The sequence below is a fragment of the Phyllobates terribilis genome, unplaced genomic scaffold, assembly GCF_046119375.1.
Source record: "Phyllobates terribilis strain yellow unplaced genomic scaffold, ASM4611937v1 Scaffold_1__5_contigs__length_1240528914, whole genome shotgun sequence".
NCBI classification, from domain to species: Eukaryota; Metazoa; Chordata; class Amphibia; order Anura; family Dendrobatidae; genus Phyllobates; species Phyllobates terribilis.
In genome coordinates, this window is record NW_027362761.1 from 1038957444 (window position 1) to 1038982203 (window position 24760).

The 24760-nt window shown below is 38.8% G+C and overlaps 1 protein-coding gene across 6 annotated transcripts in view; it reads right to left on the reverse strand.

The window, feature by feature from the left end:
* Positions 1-908: 908 nt before the first annotated feature.
* Positions 909-24760, reverse strand: part of NPY2R (neuropeptide Y receptor Y2) — a 96542-nt gene continuing 72690 nt past the window's right edge. For 3 of the 6 annotated variants that reach the window (XM_073645059.1, XM_073645031.1, XM_073645068.1), the window contains 2 exons: positions 10675-10772; positions 909-4382 (listed from right to left, as the gene is read on the reverse strand). In XM_073645059.1, coding sequence (XP_073501160.1) covers positions 3179-4382; positions 10675-10703 — 1233 coding nt within the window. In that variant the 5' untranslated portion in view covers positions 10704-10772 and the 3' untranslated portion in view covers positions 909-3178. Of the gene's footprint in view, positions 4383-10674; positions 10773-11470; positions 11621-19753; positions 19821-24760 lie in introns of those variants that run through there. The other 3 variants (XM_073645049.1, XM_073645040.1, XM_073645077.1) reach the window with 2 other exon arrangements.

Genomic DNA, 24760 nt, shown 5'->3' on the forward strand with positions numbered 1-24760 from the left:
TTCCAATCGATTTGGGCAATTTTTAGGCCCTCTGCAGACCGCTGGGGGGAGCCGCCTGAAAAATGCTTGAGTTTCCCATAGACTTACATTGGGCTCGTTGCTCGGGTCGAGCACCCGAGTATTCCAATGTGCTCGACCCGAGCAACGAGTACCCAAGCATTTTAGTGCTCACTCATCACTACTCATTTTGTTTTTGTCTTGGTTTTTTTTTGTTTAGTGGCCAGTGTGAACATGTGCCTATACATTGCACGCATATCAACTTATATTCCAGTTCATTTTTTTAGTTTTTTTTTTCAGGTTTTTGTACTCTGTGCAAATAAGGCTGTGGCTTCCCTTGTCTTTGAGCTGGACATTACATTTGTATAGCTCCCCATGGTTGTGTGTCCATTAGTCGGGGTCTTGGTCTTGCTCAGCCCTTTTTCACATTTATGTCATTTGACATATGGTAAGGTTTTAATACTGGAGGTTAGGGTCGCCTTGACATGGTGGGATGTATTTTACTTTTTTTATCAAAATTATGTTAACTAAGTACTCTATGTTATTTTCATGCATGATTGTTATTTATTTATTTTTGTCTTGGGTTTTGTCTGTTTAGCGGCCAGTGTGAACATGCCCTTACAAGTTGTATGCATACCAACTTATGTTCCAGTTCATCTCTTTAGGTTTTTAGACCTTTGTGGTCTATTGTTGTCAGGAAATTCTAAATGTCAAATTGCCAATTTTAAAAAGACTTCTAGTTGTTTTTTTCCATATAGAAAAAGTTTGAAAGCAGTAAGTAAAGTATATATTTACTGTAGCATTTTTATGTAAGATGAGTTAAGCATTTCAGTTTATCATGAAGCAAATAAACAGAAAAAATAAAAGACAGATGCGGTTATATATTTACTGTTTAATAAAAATCCCCAAATGATTGACCATGTGCAGTGCAACAGACCTACAAGGGGCCTTATTGATAGTAAAGCAAGAAAAAAATATATGTATCAGGAAGAAAATGATAAAATATTTTTTCTTTCTTTTTTTTATAAATGCGTCACTATGACTCATAGTAGCCATTACCGTTTATGAATTAGTTTAATCTTCCATAGTTTATTAATGCACTTTTTAGGAACTGGCTTTCAGTTATATGTTAATCTGTTAAAATTTGCCATGGAGAAAGTCTTTTGAAGGGCATATTACTCTGTGCTTCCAAAGTGTATGTTACCTCAACTGGGAATAAAAATCTAGTACAAATGAATAATTCAGACTTAATACTTAGACTGCTCATGTACAAAACATCAATGTCTGCAGTTCAGTATATTTACTATGGTAATCGCATAAAACAGCATACATTAAGCTCTAGATATACTGAAGAGGTTTTGGCACTGCAGTTTACAAACTTTGGCAACTCATGCAAGCAGTTTTATCAGTATACATAATTTAGTGATGAATTAGTAGAGGAATTCTGTACCATTTACAACAGCAATAAAATAACAAATCCCAAGTTATAAAAATATACAAGGTATATTGATTGCTTCATAAATCACTATTGTACTACATGCACAGTTATGAAAAAGGATATTCATAAACAGATGTAAATAATTCAATATTATACATACAGTAGAAGTATAATAAATTGTTGTAATATACAACTTGTACATGTATATATAGTATATGAACATTGGTAAATAGAAATAGTAAAAAAAACACGTTGGCTTGCACAAAAGCTGAAACAAATTGCCTTTCGGGTTTATTCACACAGTGTAAAATAATGTTGCAGAGAACTGCACAATGGCTGAATGCTAAATAGCAGCAGAAATATGTTTTTTCCCCACGGTTTTATCTCAATTCCAGATTCCTGATCAATTGACTTAATCACAGGAAAACCACAGGAAAAAAATAAATTCTGCACCATGTAAATACACAATTATGATGCTCGCTACATTGATGTCCTAATTCAGAACATCCATGGCTGAATATCCAGTGCACTGCACAGTGTCCTTTCAGCATTATTGTATATAATAATGAACTTGGATTGATTTAAGCTAAGAATCACAGAGCTTTCAGCTGAGCCAATTTTCTGCCCGTTTTCAATAAGAGCTTTTGCAGCATTTGGCATTAATGGAGTTGTCCAAAGCTTAACAATTGATGACTTCTCCATAGAATATGTCATCAATTTGAGATCAGTGAGGGTTTGATACCTGGAACTCGCACCAATCAGCTGAAATCTGCTCTTGCAGGGCCAGATATGGGATATATGTGCTATAAAGGCAGAACACATCAGCTCTGTACATTGATTATTGTCAATTACCAAGTTCTGCTGATAATCTCTCATTCCAATGAAACAAAAGACAGTATTTGGCAGCGGCCACTAAGATATGTACTGGGCTGCTGTGTTCTGCCCCATGCATCACTTATATACGGAAACTGCAAATTTCAGCTGATCGGTGGGCAGGGTTGTCAACCGTCCAGAAATTCAGTGCGTAAAAATAGGGCACTTTTTTTGCCATGTCCGTAAAAACAAATTTAAGGCGTCCATTATTTTTTTTGGAGCTGAAGAAACTTATACAGATTAAAATGATGATAATTACAGTCAAGATACAGCTTACAGTGAATACAGCTAATGTCATTATATTAGAATTATGGGCTGTAGACACGTATCACTTATAATCATAATAATTTATTATGGTTGTCCAATGTGTCCGTAAAAAAATATTATCTGTCCGTGATTTTATGATAAGCTGACCAGAAAAAGTAAAAAGTCAAGTGGGCAACTCAGTCGTTGGGTTTGCAAGGTGTCAGACTCCCAATGATCTCATGTGGATGACCAATTATTAAGTCCTAGAAATTCTTTTAAGTGCAGGTACATGTTATTTAATTTCATTCAATGGTAGTTGAGTGCAAAACCTGACAAACCCTTTTTACAAGATGACAGAGTATGGAAAAATTTGATTTGGAAATCAATAACATGGGTTTTTTTTAGACAAATTAGGGGCAAATTTGGATTAAAAACATCAACATTATGATTTGTTATGCTCGTGTCCCCCTTAAATCAGTTACGATTTTTTCTTCAAAGAAAAACAAAGACAGTGCCATGATCATTTAGTATCGGCTCTCATTCCATATCTGCATTGACGTTGCTGACTTTTAATATTATCTTTCTGAAGCCAAGTTTTTCATGTGACATTAGCTTGTCCTAGCATTACACATTGGTAGGTTGTGTACAAGTGTTCTGACAGTTGTTGACTGGTCCATTAACATCCTTGACTTGTAACTGTTTCTTCTTGGCTTGATAGGCTACAGAAACTTCAGGGTGTATAGAATCCATCCTCTGTTCACATTTAAAAGTAGTGATGAAAGCCGTTCTGTAATTGTTATTCATCCACCCATAAAGGATTGGATTGGCAAACGTAGAACACATTGCAATCACATGAAATATTGTATAAATGAATTTATACTCATTCAAGTCTAAGACTTTACTGTCAATATCACTTGCAAGTTGAAAAGCATGAAAAGGCAGCCAGCACACTGCAAACACCACTACTACAGCTACTAACATCTTGGTTGTCTTACGCCGTCTTTGGTGATAGTGGTCATTACCTCCCCCTGGACTAACATGGTTCTTTAGTTTGGTCCATATTCTTACGTAAGCATAAGAAATTATGGCCAGGGGTAGAATGTATTGAATCAACAACATTGAAATGCTGTATATTGTGCTGTAGTTCAGATGTCCTCCTGGCCACCGTTCTGCACACACTTGAATCTGAAAATCTTGTGTAAAAATGATAAGGGAGTACTCTTTGAAAATTGCCAATGGACTGGCAAGTACAGCACTACAAGCCCAAGTCATGCCTATGATAATAAAGCAAATTGTTGTTGAAATTTTGCTCTCTAGATGGTACACAATGCATCGATGTCTGTCAAGGGCAATTACCATAAGAGTAACTGTTGATACTTGCACCGCCAAGCCTTGCGCATAGGTCACTAAATGGCACAACACTGTTCCAAATTTCCACTCATCCAAAAGAGTGTAAACCAATGTGAACGGGAGACACAAAGTGTTCACCATTAGGTCAGCCACTGCCAAATTGACTATGAAATAGTTGGTGACAGTACGCATAGTCTTAAACTTGATTACAACATAAATTACAAGGGTGTTTCCTATTACCCCCAGAAGGATAATGGAACAGTAAGCCAAGATTAGTATCACCTGGACACCTAGGAGTTTTGTAATATCAATAAGCTCAGGTTTCGGGAGCAAATCATTGTAAGGTGTCGTGAGCCCAGGCACATAATGTAACGTATCCATGTCCATTTTGATATCCATGGTACTATTTTCTTCTTTCCCAGAAACAATCATTCCAATCTTCATCGTGCAGTTTTCTTCTCTGCAGAAATGAAAAGCCCTTTAAAAAAAGCATAGGCCATAGTTAGTAAAGAGCTAAAAGTGACGCTTTAAACACATTTATTCAGTTTAAATTATAGAGGTCGGGTTTGAAATCCAGATGAAACTATTGACAAGCAGGTAATTAAAATCTTCAGAATACATTGTAGGAAAGTGCCATCAAGACTGGAACATGGGGCATAATTAACCTCACCCATGAACTATAATATCTCACTGTAATGAAAGAAACCTCGCTCTGCAGGATACGAGACGTTCATTTATAACAAATAGCATAATTTCCTGGGTTCTAAAATATTTGTTCAGGCTGGTTTGAATAGAGAGGACGTAAGTCTATTGGAAACAGAGGTAAATAGAAAAGTGGATAGCAAAAATATATCAAAAAGACTTTATTTGATTCTTCTTTTTCAAAGTATAAATAAAACTTAGTAAATACTGGGACCTTCTGAGCTCCCCCCCATTGAGCTTCATTTACCTCAGTATAATACAGTTACCTGACAGTTCATGGTTTACAAAAGTTTAAAGAGAGGCACTAACACAGGTAAAATAAAAGCACTATTTTATTTCTTTATACCATAAAACCTGAAATACAGTGGGTACGGAAAGTATTCAGACCCCTTTAAATTTTTCACTCTTAGTTTCATTGCAGCCATTTGGTAAATTCTAAAAAGTTCATTTTTTTCTCATTAAAGTACACTCTGCACACCATCTTGACTGAAAAAAAAAACAGAAATGTAGAAATTTTTGCAAATTTATTACAAAAGAAAAACTGAAATATCACATGGTCGTAAGAATTCAAACCCTTCACTCAGTATTGAGGAGAAGCACTCTTTTGAGCTAGTACAGCCATGAGTCTTCTTGGGAATGATGCAACAAGTTTTTCACACCTGGATTTCGGGATCCTCTGCCATTATTCCTTGCAGATCCTCTCCAGTTCCATCAGGTTGAATGGTGAATGTTGGGAACAGCCATTTTCAGGTCTCTCCAGAGATGCTCAACTGGGTTTAGGTCAGGGCTCTGGCTTGGCCAGTCAAGAATGGTCACAGAGTTGTTCTGAAGCCACTCCTTCATTATTTTAGCTGTGTGCTTAGGGTCATTGTCTTGTGGGAAGGTGAACCTTCGGCCAAGTCTGAGGTCCAGAGCACTCTGGAAGAGGTTTTCATCCAGGATATCTCTGTACTTGGCCGCATTCATGTTTCCTTCAATTGCAATCCCAGTGAGCTTGGGGTTCTTCTTTACCTCTCTCACCAAGGCTCTTCTCCCACGATTGCTCAGTTTGGCTGGACGGCCAGTTCTAGAAAGACTTCTGGTGGTCTCAAACTTCTTCCATTTAAGGACTATGGAGGCCACTGTGCTCTTAGGAATCTTGAGTAATGCAGAAATTCTTTTGTAACCTTGGCCAGATCTGTGCCTTGCCACAATTCTGCCTCTGAGCTCCTTGTGCAGTTCCTTTGAGCTCTTGATTCTCATTTGGTCTGACATGCACTGTGAGCTGTGAGGTCTTATATAGACAGGTGTGTGCCTTTCCAAATCAAGTCCTATCAGTTTAATTAAACACAGCTGGACTCCAATGAAGGAGTAGAACCATCTCAAAGAGGATCACAAGGAAATGGACAGCATGTGACTTAAATATGAGTGTCTGAGCAAAGGGTCTGAATACTCATGACCATTTGATATTTCAGTTTTTCTTTTGTAATAAATTTGCAAAAATTTCTACATTTCTGTTTTTTTTTAGTCAAGATAGGGTGCAGAGTGTACTTTAATGAGAAAAAAAAATGAACTTTTTAGAATTTACCAAATGGCTGCAATGAAACAAAGAGTGAAAAATTTAAAGGGGTCTGAATACTTTCCGTACCGACAGAAAAATATGGCGAATTTCCGGTGTGCTAGACGTCCTTAATCAATGCTATGTTTAAGGGCATCTAGGTTGCCGGAAACGCGTCAGAAGAGCTCTCCCAGGTTGACATCTTTGGTCTTGGCTATCTACACAACAACCAATTATGGAGGGAGAGCAGCACTACGAGCGAATACTGAGAAGGGGTGTAGCTCAGACTACACAGAAAAAGAAACCAGCCTTACCAACATCAGGTCACATTACCAATGCACTAGCAGAATGCAGAAGATCCCAATGATACTGACACAGTTCATTACACATACATGTGTGACTGGCGCCCTATTCAAGCCTCATCTGTGTACATTTTTAATACTAGACAGCCATCCCCTCCATGAATTGGTAGGTCAGTGAGTGGTTCCTCCATCAGAATTTTGCAATTGTGCTGCACCCGTCTTTTTCCTGAGGGTCTGTTGCGTCCTGCTAGTGCATCGGTAATCTAACCTGGTATTTGTAAGACTACTTCTTTATCTGTGACATTTTTTTATGTCCATCTGTGAGCTTTGTAGCTTGGATTACCTCTGATTTCTGTAGATAAACTATAGCCATGTCATACAGCTCTGCCCTAATGAAGCTAAGTTAAAAGACAGACAACAAGAGTAGATGAGAATAAATAATAGATAAGCATTGTCTATGGAATTTAATATATAAACTATTTTTGAGCTCCTGAAAAAAATAACAATATATAATCAAAGCTCTAAAGAGGTATTTTGAAGGCCCTGGGCCTCCAACCTGCATATATATATATATATATATATATATATATATATATATACAGTACAGACCAAAAGTTTGGACACACCATCTCATTTAAAGATTTTTCTGTATTTTCATGACTTTGAAAATTGTACATTCACACTGAAGGCATCAAAACTATGAATTAACACATGTGGAATTATATGCTTAACAAAAAAGTGTGAAACAGCTGAAAATATGTCTTATATTCTAGGTTCTTCAAAGTAGCCACCTTTTGCTTTGATGACTGCTTTGCACACTCTTGGCATTCTCTTGATGAGTTTCAAGAGGTAGTCATCGGAAATGTTTTTCACTTCACAGGTGCGCCCTGTCAGGTTTAATAAGTGGGATTTCTTGCCTTATAAATGGGGTTGGGACCATCAGTTGTGTTGTGCAGAAGTCTGGTGGATACACAGCTGATAGTCCTACTGAATAGACTGTTAGAATTTGTATTATGGCAAGAAAAAAGCAGCTAAGTAAAGAAAAACGAGTGGCCATCATTACTTTAAGAAATGAAGGTCAGTCAGTCCAAAAAATTGGGCAAAGTTTGAAAGTGTCCCCAAGTGCAGTTGCAAAAACCATCAAGCGCTACAAAGAAACTGGCTCACATGAGGACCGCCCCAGGAAAGGAAGACCAAGAGTCACCTCTGCTTCTGAGGATAAGTTTATCCGAGTCACTAGCCTCAGAAATTGCAGGTTGACAGCAGCTCAGATTAGAGACCAGGTCAATGCCACACAGAGTTCTAGCAGCAGACACATCTCTACAACAACTGTTAAGAGGAGACTTTGTGCAGCAGGCCTTCATGGTAAAATAGCTGCTAGGAAACCACTGCTAAGGACAGGCAACAAGCAGAAGAGACTTGTTTGGGCTAAAGAACACAAGGAATGGACATTAGACCAGTGGAAATCTGTGCTTTGGTCTGATGAGTCCAAATTTGAGATCTTTGGTTCCAACCACCGTGTCTTTGTGCGACGCAGAAAAGGTGAACGGATGGACTCTACATGCCTGGTTCCCACCGTGAAGCATGGAGGAGGAGGTGTGATGGTGTGGGGGTGCTTTGCTGGTGACACTGTTGGGGATTTATTCAAAATTGAAGGCATACTGAACCAGCATGGCTACCACAGCATCTTGTAGCAGCATGCTATTCCATCCGGTTTGCGTTTAGTTGGACCATCATTTATTTTTCAACAGGACAATGACCCCAAACACACCTCCAGGCTGTGTAAGGGCTATTTGACCAAGAAGGAGAGTGATGGGGTGCTACGCCAGATGACCTGGCCTCCACAGTTACCAGACCTGAACCCAATCGAGATGGTTTGAGGTGAGATGGACCACAGAGTGAAGGCAAAAGGGCTAACAAGTGCTAAGCATCTCTGGGAACTCCTTCAAAATTGTTGGAAGACCATTTCCGGTGACTACCTCTTGAGGCTCATCAAGAGAATGCCAAGAGTGTGCAAATTAGTCATCTAAGCAAAAGGTGGCTACTTTGAAGAACCTAGAATATAAGACATATTTTCAGTTGTTTCACACTTTTTTGTTAAGTATATAATTCCACATGTGTTAATTCATAGTTTTGATGCCTTCAGTGTGAATGTACAATTTTCATAGTCATGAAAATACAGAAAAATCTTTAAATGAGAAGGTGTGTCCAAACTTTTGGTCTGTACTGTATATATATATATATATATATATATATATAGATATAGATATAGATATAGATATAGATGAACAATACATCTACACACACATTTATACAGTTATATGAAAAAGTTTGGGTACCCCTATTAATCTTAAGCTTAATGTTTTATAAAAATTGGTGTTTTTGCAACAGCTATTTCAGTTTAATATATGTAATAACTGTTGGACACAGTAATGTTTCTGCCTTGAAATGAGGTTTATTGTACTAACAGAAAATGTGCAATCTGCATTCAAACAAAATTTGACAGGTGCATAAGTATGGGCACCTCACCAGAAAAGTGACATTAATATTTAGTAGATCCTCCTTTTGCAAAAATAACAGCCTCTAGTCGCTTCCTGTAGCTTTTAATGAGTTCCTGGATCCTGGATGAAGGTATTTTTGACCATTCCTCTTTACAAAACAATTCCAGTTCAGTTAAGTTTGATGGTCGCCGAGCATGGACAGCCCTCTTCAAATGATCCCACAGATGTTCAATGATATTCAGGTCTGGGGACTGGGATGGCCATTCCAGAACATTGTAATTGTTCCTCTGCATGAATGCCTGAGTAGATTTGGAGCGGTGTTTTGGATCATTGTCTTGCTGAAAGATCCATCCCCTGCGTAACTTCAACTTTGTCACTGATTCTTGAACATTATTGTCAAGAATCTGCTGATACTGAGTGGAATCCATGCGTCCCTCAACTTTAACAAGATTCCCGGTGCCGGCATTGGCCACACAGCCCCAAAGCATGATGGAACCTGCACCAAATTTTACTGTGGGTAGCAAGTGTTTTTCTTGGAATGCTGTGGTTTTTTGCCGCCATGCATAACGCCTTTTTGTATGACCAAACAACTCAATCTTGGTTTCATCAGTCCACAGGACCTTATTCCAAAAAGAAATTGGCTTCTCCAAATGTGCTTTTGCATACCTCAGCCGACTCTGTTTGTGGCGTGCTTTCAGAAACGGCTTCTTTCGCATCACTCTCCCATACAGCTTCTCCTTGTGCAAAATGCGTTGTATAGTTGACCGATGCACAGTGACACCATCTGCAGCAAGTTGATGCTGCAGCTCTCTGGAGGTGGTCTGAGGATTGTCCTTGACTGATCTCACCATTCTTCTTCTCTGCTTTTCTGATGTTTTTCTTGGCCTGCCACTTCTGACCTTAACAAAAACTGTCACTGTGTTCTTCCATTTCCTTACTATGTTCCTCACAGTGGAAACTGACAGGTTAAATCTCTGAGACAGCTTTTTGTATCCTTCCCCTGAACAACTATGTTGAATAATCTTTGTTTTCAGATCATTTGACAGTTGTTTTGAGGAGCCCATGATGCCACTCTTCAGAGGAGATTCAAACAGGAGAACAACTTGCAAGTGGCCACTTTAAGTAGCTTTTCTCATGATTGCATACTCCTGGCTATGAAGTTTAAAGCTCAATGAGGTTACAAAACCAAAAAAAGTGCTTTAGTAAGTCAGTAAAAAGTAAGTAGGAGCATTTAAAACAAGAAAATGATAAGGGTGCCCATACTTATGCCCCTCTCAAATTTTGTTTGAATGCAGATTGCACATTTTCTGTTAGTACAATAAACCTCATTTCAAGGCAGAAACGTTACTGTGTCCGACAGTTATTACATATATCAAACTGAAATAGCTGTTGCAAAAACACCAATTTTTATAAAACATTAAGCTTAAGATTAATAGGGGTGCCCAAACTTTTTCATATGACTGTATATATATTCCTTCCAATGGGACAGATTGGCCTATTAGTCAGTAAAGTATCAGTGAACATTAAAAATATCAAACTTAGTTCTGCATCAACTTTCTTTGGCCATTTTTACCACATTGATCAAATGTTATAAATTGAGTTCATAATGTCCCATTAAAGTAGAAAATGAAATAAAATTTAATAGAATACATTTCATTTCAGATGAATTTTGAAATTTCACACAAACAAATTCATTAGACAATCAGGAAATATATTGGAGTAACTTACACCGAGTCCTTAGTGGCTTCAGACATCATGTGCCCAGTGATATTTTCCTGGATTCTCTCATGCTAGACCCCCTCTTCTTATCATGGTAATGGATTTTTCTAAAAAATAATAAAACACAAATGGATATTGACAAATAGAAATATATAAATTGGTTGTAAATGTCATGAAGTGTAAGGCGCAAAAGGTTATGCATGCAATGAACAATGAGAAAGAGAAGATATAAATTCAACCTGATCTGTCAGAAAAGTAATAATGATATAATTATTATAATAATGATAATAATTATGTTTTTAAGTGACTATCAACTCTGATTTCCAAAATGAAAGTCCCCCTAGAACTGCTCATAAATTACCACTACAATTTTTTCTTAGCAAAAAACGATAGTCATTTGCCACATTGTTCAAGAAAAAAATATTATGACTGCATCACTAGAGTGAATTTAAAGAAAAAACTTTTTTTGAAATCACAGATACCTCTATAGGCAGTAAGGTTCTAAGTGTCCCCTGGTGGTGACTCTAGCAGAAATAGCAGACATTCATATCTACAACGTATCAGTGGAAGATTCTTTTAAAGGGAAAATCTAGCTAAAATTGTAAAAATATATCTAATGTTTACTAAAGAAATGACATTAGTGAAGTCTAGGACTACCAATAGTTTCTGGTATCCAAAGGAGGATATATACTGGAAAGTCAGTGGTGTGATTCCAACACAAAATATAGAGATGACTTCATTTAAAGCAACCCTCCAGCTCAGATACACAATTTGCCTACACACAACTAATGCATAGACCCCATACCTGTTACCCATCATTTGATCCCTGTTGCTGCTGATTCCAAGTTCATGAGTTGTTTTCTCTTTCTCCAAAATGGCCACATTAGTCTGATGGGAGCATCGTGGAAAGTCTGTACAACTCCTACGTTGCCCAGGATGAACCATTACTGATGATGCTGTGTTGACCCCTGCAGACATTAACAGTGGATGTGTGGGGATGTGTGGTTTGAAATTTCCACTGCACACCAAAAGCAGTCATATTGAGCACCGGAAAATGGTCCTAGCACTTGGAAATTGCAGTAGAGATCTAAAGGAGAGCAGTTGTGTATAGACCAACTTTTATACTTGGGCTGGAGGGTAGCTTTAAAATTGCTTCTTAATTCTGGAAGATAACAACATCCATATCATAAAATCAATGTTGGATGTAGGTTATTTTCACATTAGGTTTACCTAAGATATACCATGTTTCATTATAGCAAAAGAACAACATTGCATCAAGAAAAAAGAAAGGAAATTACATAAAAGTGGGAATGGAAATAATTATAGTCTGTTAAAAACACCATACAAGACCAAAGACAATCATCCATACAATAACACACATTGCTACAGGGCAACACAATCACCTAATAAAATAAAGAAACTCAGGCTATCAAGATAGGGATAAACAACATCATAGAAATGATGAGAAAGCATTAAAAAAAATGGAAAAATGCCTCAGGGAAAGGGGAAACATAACACAACAACACACAAACACAAAATAGATTTGCAATATTGGAAACACCTAAAGGGTTTTTTCATTCAGTGAAAACATAAATACAAACAACAGAGTAAGGAACAACAAGAAGAGTAAAAATGAAAAGAGGTTTAGAAGAAGGGGAACTAGGGCAAGAAGATCTAACTTAAACTCAACATAACTGCAATAAACCCAAGATATTTGCTGTGATGAAAAGAGAAATATATGTAAAGATTTGGATGATGTATTGAAAGATGAGGTAAGAATTAAAATATTAAAGGCGTTGTCTCTTTTCAGACAATGTTCTGCTCAGGTTGAAGTCTATTAAAAAAATAACAAACAGCGCTATACTTAGCTACCTTCCCCGGGTCCACCGGCGAGTCTACACTGCTGTTTTTGATGTCTAGTAATTGGACAGGGGGGAGGTAAGTACAGCGCAGTTTGTTATCATGGGGAAGGTGAGTACAGCGCTGTTAATTTTAACAAACTGTGGCTGGGGTAGAGCAGTGTCTGAAAGAGGATAACCTCTTAAAGGTCTAAACTCACAGAATAATTAAAGACACAACTGAAAACTTTGACTGACAGGTCACTGACAGCAGGCGGCCAATGGGTGAGGAGAAGGCAGAGAGACAGAAGAGTAGAGATGAGCGAACCTTTTGATATTCGTGTTCATCGACTTTTGGCGAACAGCCAAAAAAGCATGTGTTCGGGCAACCGAACCCAGACATCTATGTGACCGTGTGGGAAACAGGGGCTCTGATGGCCGGTAACATTGCCGGTAAGAGAGCTGCGGGATCTCGATGTCAGATGTCAGCGTGATCCCGCAGCTGTGACTGTGACCGGCAGTAAAAAGCTTACTGCGGGTCACAGGCATCGGCTTATGAGACTACGACCGCCAACAGCTGGTGCCTGCTGTCATTGTAAACAGCGAGCGCAGGTGCTGCTGATTGGAGGAGTAGTTTGTCAACAGCCAGCGCATGTGCTCCAAGTAAAAAAAAAAGTTAAAATGAATAAATAAATATTCAAATAAAAATAAAAAACACATTATATTAACCTACACCTAATCCCCGATGCCCTTGGACCCTGTAAAAAAAAACACCATATACTCACCTTAACGCCTAATCCCCGATGCCAATGTCACTTGTAAAAAGAAAAAATAATAAACCTCCATTATACTCACCTATCTGCTGTAATCCAGAGAGTCCCACGGTGACGTCACTTGTAGAACAGTCACATCGGGAGATGTGACTGCTCTATTCAGCAGCCGGAAATACACTGACAGGAGTGTGATCACTCCCGCAGCTGATGTGAGTGATGTCACATGAGTTCATCAGTTGATGAGCTCGGGTGACCTCACTTATTACACTGCCGCTGCGTGAGAAAATTCTCACACAGCGGTGGTGCCATAAGTGAAGTCTCCAGGGCTCATCAGCTGATGAACTCTTGTGATCTCTCTCACGGAAGCTCAGCGCTATACACTGACACAGGAGCGATTACACTCCTGTGTCAGTGAGTAGCCAGCTGTCCTGTAAAGCAATCACATCTGCTGATGTGACTGTTCTACAAGTGAGATTTGTGTGGGACACTGTGGATTATTTCAACACGTCAGACAGGTGAGGGATATGGTTGTTTTTTACAGGAGACCAGGGCTTCAGGGTAATGGGCTTCATGTGAGTATTTTTGTTGTTTATTATTTTTAAATAAAAAAGTATAAGTGTGTTTTTTTTATTTCAAATGAAGGATTTTTATCTGGCTGTGTCTTTATTTCCCAAATTTTACTATGGGATTAGTAGTGGGGGCGTCTTATAGACACCTTTCCATTACTAACCCCTGGGCTTGATGTCAGCTGCCAATTTAAGTCTGACATGAACCTCAACCCTATTACCCCACTTGCCACCGCCACAGGGCAAGTGGGAAGAGCGGAGGCTAAGCCATGGAAAAGCAGACAGCTGTGAGCTGGTCTTATTATGCTGGGAAGGGGCCAATATCCATGGCCCTTCCCAGCCTATTAATATTATCCTCCAGCTGTCTGCTTCTCCTTAGCTGGTTCTTAAAAATGGGGCGACCCTAAAAAAATTATGTGGGGTTCCCCCTATTTTTATTAACCAGCTAAGGCCTGCTCTCAGCCACCCCAGAGATGGTGCATCCATTAGATGCATCAATTTTGGTGCTTAGCCTTGGCTTTTCCAAATTGTCCTTGTGCAGTGGCAATCGGAGTAATGGGATTGTGGGGTTGATGTCAGCTGTATAATGTCCGCTGACATCAAGTCAACGGGTTAGTAATAGAGAGTTGTCTATCCCAATAAGTAGAAAGAGAAAAAAAACAGAAAAAAAATCTTTATTTGAAAAAAACTCCCCAACAATTTCATTTTTTCACCCATTTATTAAAATATAAACCTTACACCAGTCCGCCGTAGTCCAAATGGATGTCCCACGACAATCCCTTTACTCTGTTGGGTCTCTGCATTTTTTTCATTTAGTTATTTATTAACAAGTATAGTAAACTACACTGTTTCATGCCTACACTTCGACCTCCACCTCCTGGTTCAAGATTATTATTTTTTATTGTTTTTATTCTCTGTTACTTTAATTAATTTTCCAGCCCACATTTGTTTGCAGGGCTATTATCCTGCTCTTACCCCCATTTTGCTTCATTTTGCAGCTCCCTAGCCCATACTATGACCATTTTACAGCACCAAAATTCGGGTCCCCATTGACTTATATGAGGTTCGCGTTTGGATTCAAGCGCGGGTCAAGTTCGGGTGCCCAAACCGAACTTTGGATTAAAGTTCGGATGCCGAGCCCGAACTTCCACGATCATCCCTAGTTTTAACACCTACAGCATGCTGTCTTCAGATTACATAGCAAAAACATGCTGACAGATTTCCTTTAATGTCCAAGTGACTTCAACTTATCTGGCTAGGGGAAAATGAATGGTAACCAGTGATAACCAGCAGTGGTACTTGGGTGGCTTGTATGGGTCTTCTATTGCCCGTCTCACAATACAAAAAGCACAATTACTGTGACACGCAAACCTTGGTTTGAAGATTTTGATTTAGTAGCAGAATTAGTACTGAGAGGTATTAAAGCGCACCTGTCAGCAGGATTGTGCTTAGTAAACCACATACACTGTCAGGTGGGCAACATTACACTGAGTAAAATGATACCTTTGTTGATGAAATCCGTACAGTGGTTCTCTTATAATCTTTATTTTCAGTTCTGCCATAATGATATGCTCGTGCTCTGGGGCGGGACATTAGGGAGGGTCTGTAACTGGTGCTCTCATTATGTGTTCCTATCTCTGGCCTCTTATAGATCACTGCTTTCAGTGACCGGCCTACTATTATAAATTATGTCTTTGTAATTTCTCTTCCAATGTGCAAATTGCCTCTTCAGAGAAAAAGAGGACTTGTATTCTATAGCGCCACCTATTGGAAGTAGCAATCCTACAAGTCACAATCAACTCTTTAACGAGTCCAATGTGAAATTTACATGTGCCAAAATGGCCACCGGCGCCCGCACATGCGCAGTAGCATCTTTTGGTTGCCGAGAGATGCTACTGCGCATGCACGGGTGTCATTTTGCTTTTGGAAAAAGAATTTGGGTGCAGCAATATGGTGCCGTGCATGCGAAGTAGCATCTCTCGGCAACCGAGAAATGCTACTGCGCAAGCGCTGGCTGCGGGGGCCATATTGCTGCAGGCAAGTTTCTTTGTCCTGTAGCAAAATGGCGCCCGCGCGTGCGCAGTAGCATCGGCAAGCTATAGATGCTACTGCTCTCTCACAGTGAGAGACTACCACTCCCATTATCAAGGTGATTCAGCACTGAAGTAGTGCAAGATAATCAGGTTGGACATTTCTTCTGTCACTAGGTGGAGTGATTAACCAAGATTAATTCTGAGTTTAAGATTACCCAGGAATGTTAGCAATGAACAAATTCACTTTTTAGATTTCACAATTTTTTCAGAGGGCAAAGATATTTGCACAAAAACCTTCTCCAGACCCATTGACGGCAATAGTTTAAAAAACATGCCATTATTTTCCTTGGCTGAACCAGTTTCTACTGTGTGTTAGAGAAAAACTGTATGAAGGAGAAGGACTTTGTATATCACACTGTGGTTTTGTGGAAAAGTTTTAAAAAAAATATTACTGTAAGAAGAAGCTAGATCCCTGGTGGGTAACTGGGACAATGAGTACAAAGGGTTTAAACCCTTAATGAGGGGGCTATATTGAGTCTTTCATACATAGCAGGGATTTTTTGTTTTGCTTGTGTTATCACATTCTCAGAGCAATATATTTTTTACTTTTTTATGTAGCCATACAATGGTTTATTTTTTTGCATGTCAGGTTGTAGTTTTTATTGCCACAATTCTGGGTACAAAAAAAAATAAAACATGTTTTATGTGTTGGATGCTTAGGGCTATTAAGCACCAAAATATCCATCAATGACAGATAAACTCATCATCGGTTATGAAACGGTTAAAAACCTCAACCGGTAAGCCTGCGGGCTCTCTCTGTTTTCTGGCTGTGATAGGAAAATTAATGCATTTACATTAATTTGCCTGTCCAGCACTGATTATATAGATTATTGCAGGACAAGAGGTAAATAGGATTATGCTTTTTGGCCCTCTCAGTTATCATACAGAGTGATCAGTAAGCAGTGACTCTTCGTCTGTGTCTCTCAAATTAGTCTGAACCCCAGATTTCTTTAAGCAACACAAGCACTTTTTTCAGATCTGTCAGCTATACTGACATATTTGTTTTAGTAAATACTTAGTTTCCCAGTGAAATAATAATACTAGAGGATCTATGTGAGTTAGAAAACATGGATTCTCTTCTATTATGTTTATTATATGATGCAGCCATTTTATTACTGAAAACTTCATGTATTCCTGCTGATCTACTCCTGTATTTCTGTTCACTTCGGACCTTCAGTGTAATATATTACAGCTTGAAATTTATCACATGGAGGGCTACTACCTCGGTATGTTACTCTGTGTGGGTTATTTTTTTATGTTAACTGTTGGCAAGAGTGTTTATTCCTTGTAATTGTCTTTACAGCTTTGACACCGGCTAAAAAAACCAGCATGAGGCCCCTATTCATCATTGCTTTGGCGTCTTTTTTTTGTCTATTTTTTTGTGGTTTGTGCCTTTTTTTTGTTTGCTCCCTATTCGTTATTCAATTTGCGCCTTTTTTTTTAATCTATCTTATATGTGTTAGTCTGTTTTTTGTGTTCCGCTTTGTGGCGGAGTTTATCGGTGTTATTGCCTGATTTATTAATTGTGACTTTTTAAAAAGTCACAAAATTTGGCGTAATTTCACTCCAGTCTTTCCCTAGTGTAGTGTACACTTAGGCGCCAAATTGTGACTTTTGGCAGCTAAAGTGGTTCAAGACAGGATTTAAGCCCATTTTTTACTTTGCACCAAATTCATGAATCGCATGACCTGACTTGATGAATATAGCACCAAAAATGGCAACTAATACCTCAAGACATAAAAGGACGTAGACTTAAAAAATGCAAATGATGAATTGGGGACTATGTCTTTATAACTCGGTATTGTATTGTTCCAATATTATTTTTCTTAACAAAATGTATAAATCTGCTGTAAATTGACAACTGAGTATTATTGTTCCCCTTAAATACACAATCTGACACTGACATAACTGATTGGACTGTTAACACCCAGTAGTCAATATAGTTATCATTTTTTAAGAGGAATAACAGAGGATCATCATAAGAGTACAAAGTTCAAAGAAAAGGTGAACCAGAATTGTTCCAAAGCAAGATTTAATATTTAGTTTAAAAAAGCATTTATTTGGTTCCTATTTACAGCAGTAACACTTTTTATACAAAATGTTTTTTATACAAAATATTTTTCTGAACATAACAAGTAGAAAAAAGATTGCACCATAAAAAAGGTAAAGTATATCTTATTTCATTTCCAGCTCAATAAAATAGTTATAAAAGAGGAATGAGGAATCGAAAGCACATGTGACTGCCTATTTAGGCAGTATGAAGAATAGAAAGCACGTATGATTGCTACTTAGGCAGTATGAGGAATAGAAAGCCTACTTAGGCAGTCATATGTGCTTCCTATTCCTCATATGTTTTTTATAACTATTATAGTGTAATGGAAATTAAATAAAGTCTATATTTTTTTACAGGTTTTGCAATTTTTTTTCTATGTGTGACGTCCACTTGATGCCAGAGATATGTTGCATTTCTCCTTATGGTGGTGAGTAATGATGGGTGAACCCGAACAGTAAAGTGTCATCTAGTGTCCATGCATGGACCCCGAACAGGGATTTCTTCAGGAAGTCCATGTTACTGTTCGGGTTCGGCAGCCTAAAGATTGGGTGTTTCCCATGCTGTCATCTATGTGACAGAGCTAGAAAGACCGGTGGCTCTGATTGGCGGTAAGTTCGCAGGCAAGGCTGATGAGAGTATTCATCAACCAGCACCTTTGCAATAAATAAATAAATTTAAGAAAAATGATGTGGGGTCTCTTCTATTCTTGGTAACCAGCACAGGCAAAACCAACAGCTGCGGTCTGCAGCCCCCAGCTGTCAGCTTTATATTAGCTGATTATCAAAAATATCCATGGCCTCTTCCCAGTCTGAGAATACCAGCCCCCAGCTGTCTGCTTTAGCTTGGCTAGTTATCAAAAATGGGGGGGACCCCATGCTGTTTTTTTCAATTATTTCTTTAAATATTTAAAAAATACAGCGTGGGGACCTCTCTATTTTTGATAACCAGCCAGTATATATTTATTTATTGCACAGGCGTTGGCTGATCAATACTCTTATCAGCCTTGTCTGGTGTAGGATAATGAGAGTATTACTCTTATCAGCCGATGCCTGTGACCGGCGGTAACCTTTTACATCTGACATCTCATCTGACAGCGTGGGAACCGTAGCGCTCTGACCGGCGGTAACAATCTTCCCACCGATTAGAGCTAATGTTTCCCGCACTGTCATGCAGATGACAGCATGGGAAACAATAGATTTTCGGAACCCACATTCATATGCATGGGGTCCGGGTTTGGGTTCGACTTCGGGTACCTTTCTGGTACTCGAACCAAACTATTTTAAAATGTTCGGCCGAACCCGTTAGACCTGAACATCCACGGGTTCGCCCATCACTAGTGGTGAGATGATATGTCACTTGTTATGTATATGTTTTTCTGAGCACTATATCCATTTGCTTTCTCAAACATGTTTCTTTTCCTTGTCAATAGAAGTTGCACTGACTTCAACAAACAGTCCATGAAACAGTAGAGGCAATTTTTCCATCTTAGGACCTTTGGTTTTGCTTTTTCCTGAATCACTTTTTTTCTTGCACCCCTAACTGTATACATGTTTTAGCTCTAAGTTTCATCGTGACTCTCAACCTGCATCTCTCACAAAAAATGTCTCTGCAGAGAGCCTCCTTTCTCCACCAACACACTAGGCCTAATGTCACCCCGTGTGGGCTGCTCTACTACCAAGGTAATATAACTAGTACCAATCACGTATAAAAGACCTTGGAACCCCACTTCTCCAGCATTACATTCATCAATAGTGCAGCAGCTTACTTCTCAAGACTCTTCGTACTTTGTAGAAACCTTGTTCTTCATTGTACCACATTAGCTTTTCTCTTTGCTACAAGATGGGAAAAAGAAATGAGATGTCACCTCTTATACAGGCAAATGACCAATAACAACAAACCAAAATACAGTACTGTTCAAAAGTTTTAGGCACTTGTGGATAAAATGCTGTAAGAATACTTTGAAAACTAGAAATGTTAATAGTTTATTTTTATCAATTAACACAATGCAAAGTGAATGAATAAAAGAGATCGGGGCTCTGTAGGGGCCATAACATAATTTCCAGGAGTGCTTGTTCTTTAAGCTGAAGATAGCTCTTGATGATATTGGCTGTATGTTTAGGATTGTTGTCCTGCTGGAGATTCAATTTGGAGACAATCAGATGCCTCCCTGATGCTATTACATGATTGATAAGTATCTGAATGCATTTTTCAGACAGAATGATCTGTCCAAGCCTACATCAACAGAATATCTGTGGTTAATTCTCCAAGATGTTTGGTTCAACTTTCTTGCCAAGATCTTTCAAAAACTGCCTGCAAGTGTACTTAGAAGAATTGATGTTTTGCTGCTGTTTTGAAGGCAAAAAGGTGGCTACACCAAATATTGATGTGATTTAGATTTCTTCACTTTGCATTATGTTTATTGATAAAAAATAAACTATTAACACAACTATTTTTTTTAAATCATTCTTACTTTGCATCCATTTTCCACACCTGCCTACAACTTTTGCACAGTAATGTATATACAGTATAGCAATCCCTATCCTCAGAACATCACAGCACAACTCCCTGTCTCGCCGCTCATATTTCAACTTCTTTAATCCATATTAGTGCGACATAGGGGAATGGGATAATATACTTAAATGCAATCAGCTCAACAATCCAATATTACAGCACATGTACCAGTAAAATTGCCATATGAAAGCCCCAAGGCGGTAGAGTCTTTCTCTTACTGTCTATGGTGCAGTATGTGTAATTCAAGAATGTTTCCTCACATTCTGAAGAAATACACTACCATGGAATTGGGGTTTTTATTCTACCACAATGTATAAATACACTCTTGTTTTTATCATAGTTTAATATTTAAGGATTACTTAAATAGTTAAAGAGGACCTGACAAGTCTGCCTTAGAACTCTGCATTTTTCCACTCTTCTGTTATTCATCTTTGAAATAAAGTATATAAATAAAATGAAAAGTGGCTGTTACAATTCCCCTTGTTCCCCTTGTCTCCTTGTGTGTGGTCTTTACATACTCTCTCTTTATTCAGTGCTAATCCCATCAGACTGTGTAGGGACAATCCTATTAACTAAGGGAATGGTTAAGTCTAGTTGTGAATTTATTTACATTTCCTGGAGGAATAACATAGACACATCACAATACAGAGTTCTAAGAAATAGCCTTCCAGCATTTTTTTTTCAATGGGAAATAAAAGGTTTCTCTTTTTTCACCAAAACAGATAAGTCTAGAGAGCTGTCAGGTCACATAATGATAATGATAGCCTATGATAACACTAATAATACTTTGGAACATGGTATTGGTATTCAACAATGAAAATGAAATGGATTGTCCCATTATTGTCCGTTTGTCCTTCACTGTGAATGGCTCAATGTGGTACTGTATTACATGGTTCCCCATTTATTGTAATGGGCACCATGGTACGCTGCACATTTAGCTACCTAGCAATACCCAGCAATTCTTCCAGCAATACCAGTTGATTTCTGGGTGACTGCATCCTAAAAGAAAAATGTCCAGCTGACAAGATGACATCAACTTTCATAAGAATTACTCATGCCATGTTTCACCCATCAATTTTTCTAGCATGTTGATAGGATAATTTGGCTTCCTAGTGGAAGTAAAAAAAGTAATAAATAACACATACAGTGGGTATGGAAAGTATTCAGACCCCTACATTTTTCACTCTATGTTTCATTGCAGCATTGGTAAATTCTAAAAAGTTCATTTTTTTCTCATTAAAGTACATTCTGCACCCCATCTTGATTGAAAAAAAACAGAAATGTAGAAATTTTTGCAAATTTATTAAAAAAGAAAAACTGAAATATCACATGGTCATAAGTATTCAGACCCTTTGCTCAGACACTCATATTTAAGTCACATGCTGACCATTTCCTTGTGATACTCCTTGATATGGTTCTAGTCCTTCATTGGAGTCCAGCTGTGTTTAATTAAACTGATAGGACTTGATTTGGAAAGGCACACACCTGTCTATATAAGACCTCACAGCTCACAGTGCATGTCAGACCAAATGAGAATCATGAGCTCAAAGGAACTGCACAAGGAACTCAGAGACAGAATTGTGGCAAGGCACAGATCTGGCCAAGGTTACAAAAGAATTTCTGCAGTACTCAAGGTTCCTAAGAGCACAGTGGCCTCCATAATCCTTGAATGGAAGAAGTTTGGGACCACCAGAAGTCTTCTTAGACCTGGCTGTCCAGCCAAACTGAGCAATCGTGGGAGAAGAGCCCTGATGAGAGAGGTAAAGAAGAACCCCAAGATCACTGTGGCTGAGCTCCAGAGATGCAGTAGGGAGATGGGAGAAAGTTCCACAAAGTCAAATATCACTGCAGCCCTCCACCAGTCGGGCATTTATGGCAGAGTGGCCCGATGGAAGCCTCTCCTCAGTGCAAGACATATGAAAGCCCACATAGAGTTTGCACAAAAACACATGAAGGACTCCCAGACTATAAGAAATAAGATTCTCTGGCCTGATGAGATGAAGATAGAACTTTTTGGTGATAATTCTCAGTGGTATGTGTGGAGAAAACCAGGCACTGCTCATCACCTGCTGAATACAATCCCAACAGTGAAACATGGTGGTGGCAGCATCATACTATGGGGGTGTTTTTCAGCTGCAGGGACAGGGCAACTGGTTGCAATTGAAGGAAAAATGAATGCGGCCAAGTACAGAGATATCCTGCATGAAAACCTCTTCCAGAGTGCTCTTAACCTCAGACTTGGCCGAAGGTTCACCTTCCCACAAGACAATGACCCTAAGCACACAGCTAAAATAACAAAGGAGTGGCTTCAGAACAACTCTGTGACCATACTTGAATGACCCAGCTAGAGCTGTGACCTAAACCCAATTGAGCATCTCTGGAGAGACCTGAAAATGGCTGTCCACCAACGGTCACCATCCAACCTGACGGAACTGGAGAGGATCTGCAAGGAAGAATGGCAGAGGATCCCCAAATCCAGGTGTGAAAAACTTGTTGCATCATTCCCAAGAAGACTCATGGCTGTAATAGCTCAAAAGGGTGCTTCTAGTCAATACTGAGCAAAGGGTCTGAATACTTATGACCATGTGATATTTCAGTTTTTCTTTTTAAATAAATTTGCAAAAATGTCTACATTTCTGCTTTTTTTCAGTCAAAATGGGGTACAGAGTGTACATTAATGAGAAAAAAATGAACTTTTTAGAATTTACCAAATGGCTGCAATGAAACAAAGAGTGAAAAATTTAAGGGGTCTGAATACTTTCCGTATCCACTGCACATGGAACAATTTAATAGAAAGCCAGATAATAACTGTTTTGGAAATGTAAAATAATCAGAGATTAACTAATCTGACTAATACAGATAGAGGCCAATGTGTCAATGCTGGGATACATTAAGGCTAATCACTGAATCCCAAAGGAAATTTATATCAACAATGAAAAACAAACAATCTCTGATCAAGAAATGATTTAGGATTATGACTACAGGCAGGCATTGCCCTGACTGCCTGTGTGCAGATCCCTGCCAAATTGTATTATACTTGTAAATGCATATTTTTTGCCAATATTAGAGTTCTATAATAATATAATTGTTCACGTACAGTAAAGACCAAATGTTTGGACACACCTTCTCATTTAAAGATTTTTCTGTATTTTCATGACTATGAAAATTGTACATTCACACTGAAGGCATCAAAACTATGAATTAACACATGTGGAATTATATACTTAACAAAAAAGTGTGAAACAACTGAAAATATGTCTTATATTCTAGGCTCTTCAAAGTAGCCACCTTTTGGCGTAGCACCCCATCACTCTCCCTCTTGGTCAAATAGCCCTTACACAGCCTGGAGGTGTGTTTGGGGTCATTGTCCTGTTGAAAAATAAATGATGGTCCAACTAAACGCAAACCGGATGGAGTAGTATGCTGCTGCAAGATGCTGTGGTAGCCATGCTGGTTCAGTATGCCTTCAGTTTTGAATAAATCCCCAACAGTGTCACCAGCAAAGCACCCCCACGCCATCACACCTCCTCCTTCATGCTTCACGGTGGGAACCAGGCATGTAGAGTCCATCCGTTCACCTTTTCTGCGTCGCACAAAGACACGGTGGTTGGAACCAAAGATCTCAAATTTGGACTCATCAGACCAAAGCACAGATTTCCACTGGTCTAATGTCCATTCCTTGTGTTCTTTAGCCCAAACAAGTCTCTTCTGCTTGTTGCCTGTCCTTAGCAGTGGTTTCCTAGCAGCTATTTTACCATGAAGGCCGGCTGCACAAAGTCTCGTCTTAACAGTTGTTGTAGAGATGTCTCTGCTGCTAGAACTCTGTGTGGCATTGACTTGGTCTCTAATCTGAGCTGCTGTTAACCTGCGATTTCTGAGGCTGGTGACTCGGATAAACTTATCCTCAGAAGCAGAGGTGACTCTTAGTCTTCCTTTCCTGGGGCGGTCCTCATGTGAGCCATTTTCTTTGTAGCGCTTGATGGTTTTTGCAACTGCACTTGGGGACACTTTCAAAGTTTGCCCAATTTTTCGGACTGACTGACCTTCATTTCTTAAAGTAATGATGGCCACTCGTTTTTCTTTACTTGGCTGCTTTTTTCTTGCCTTAATACAAATTCTAACAGTCTATTCAGCAGGACTATCAGCTGTGTATCCACCTGACTTCTGCACAACACAACTGATGGTCCTAACCCCATTTATAAGGCAAGAAATCCCACTTATTAAACCTGACAGGGCACACCTGTGAAGTGAAAACCATTTC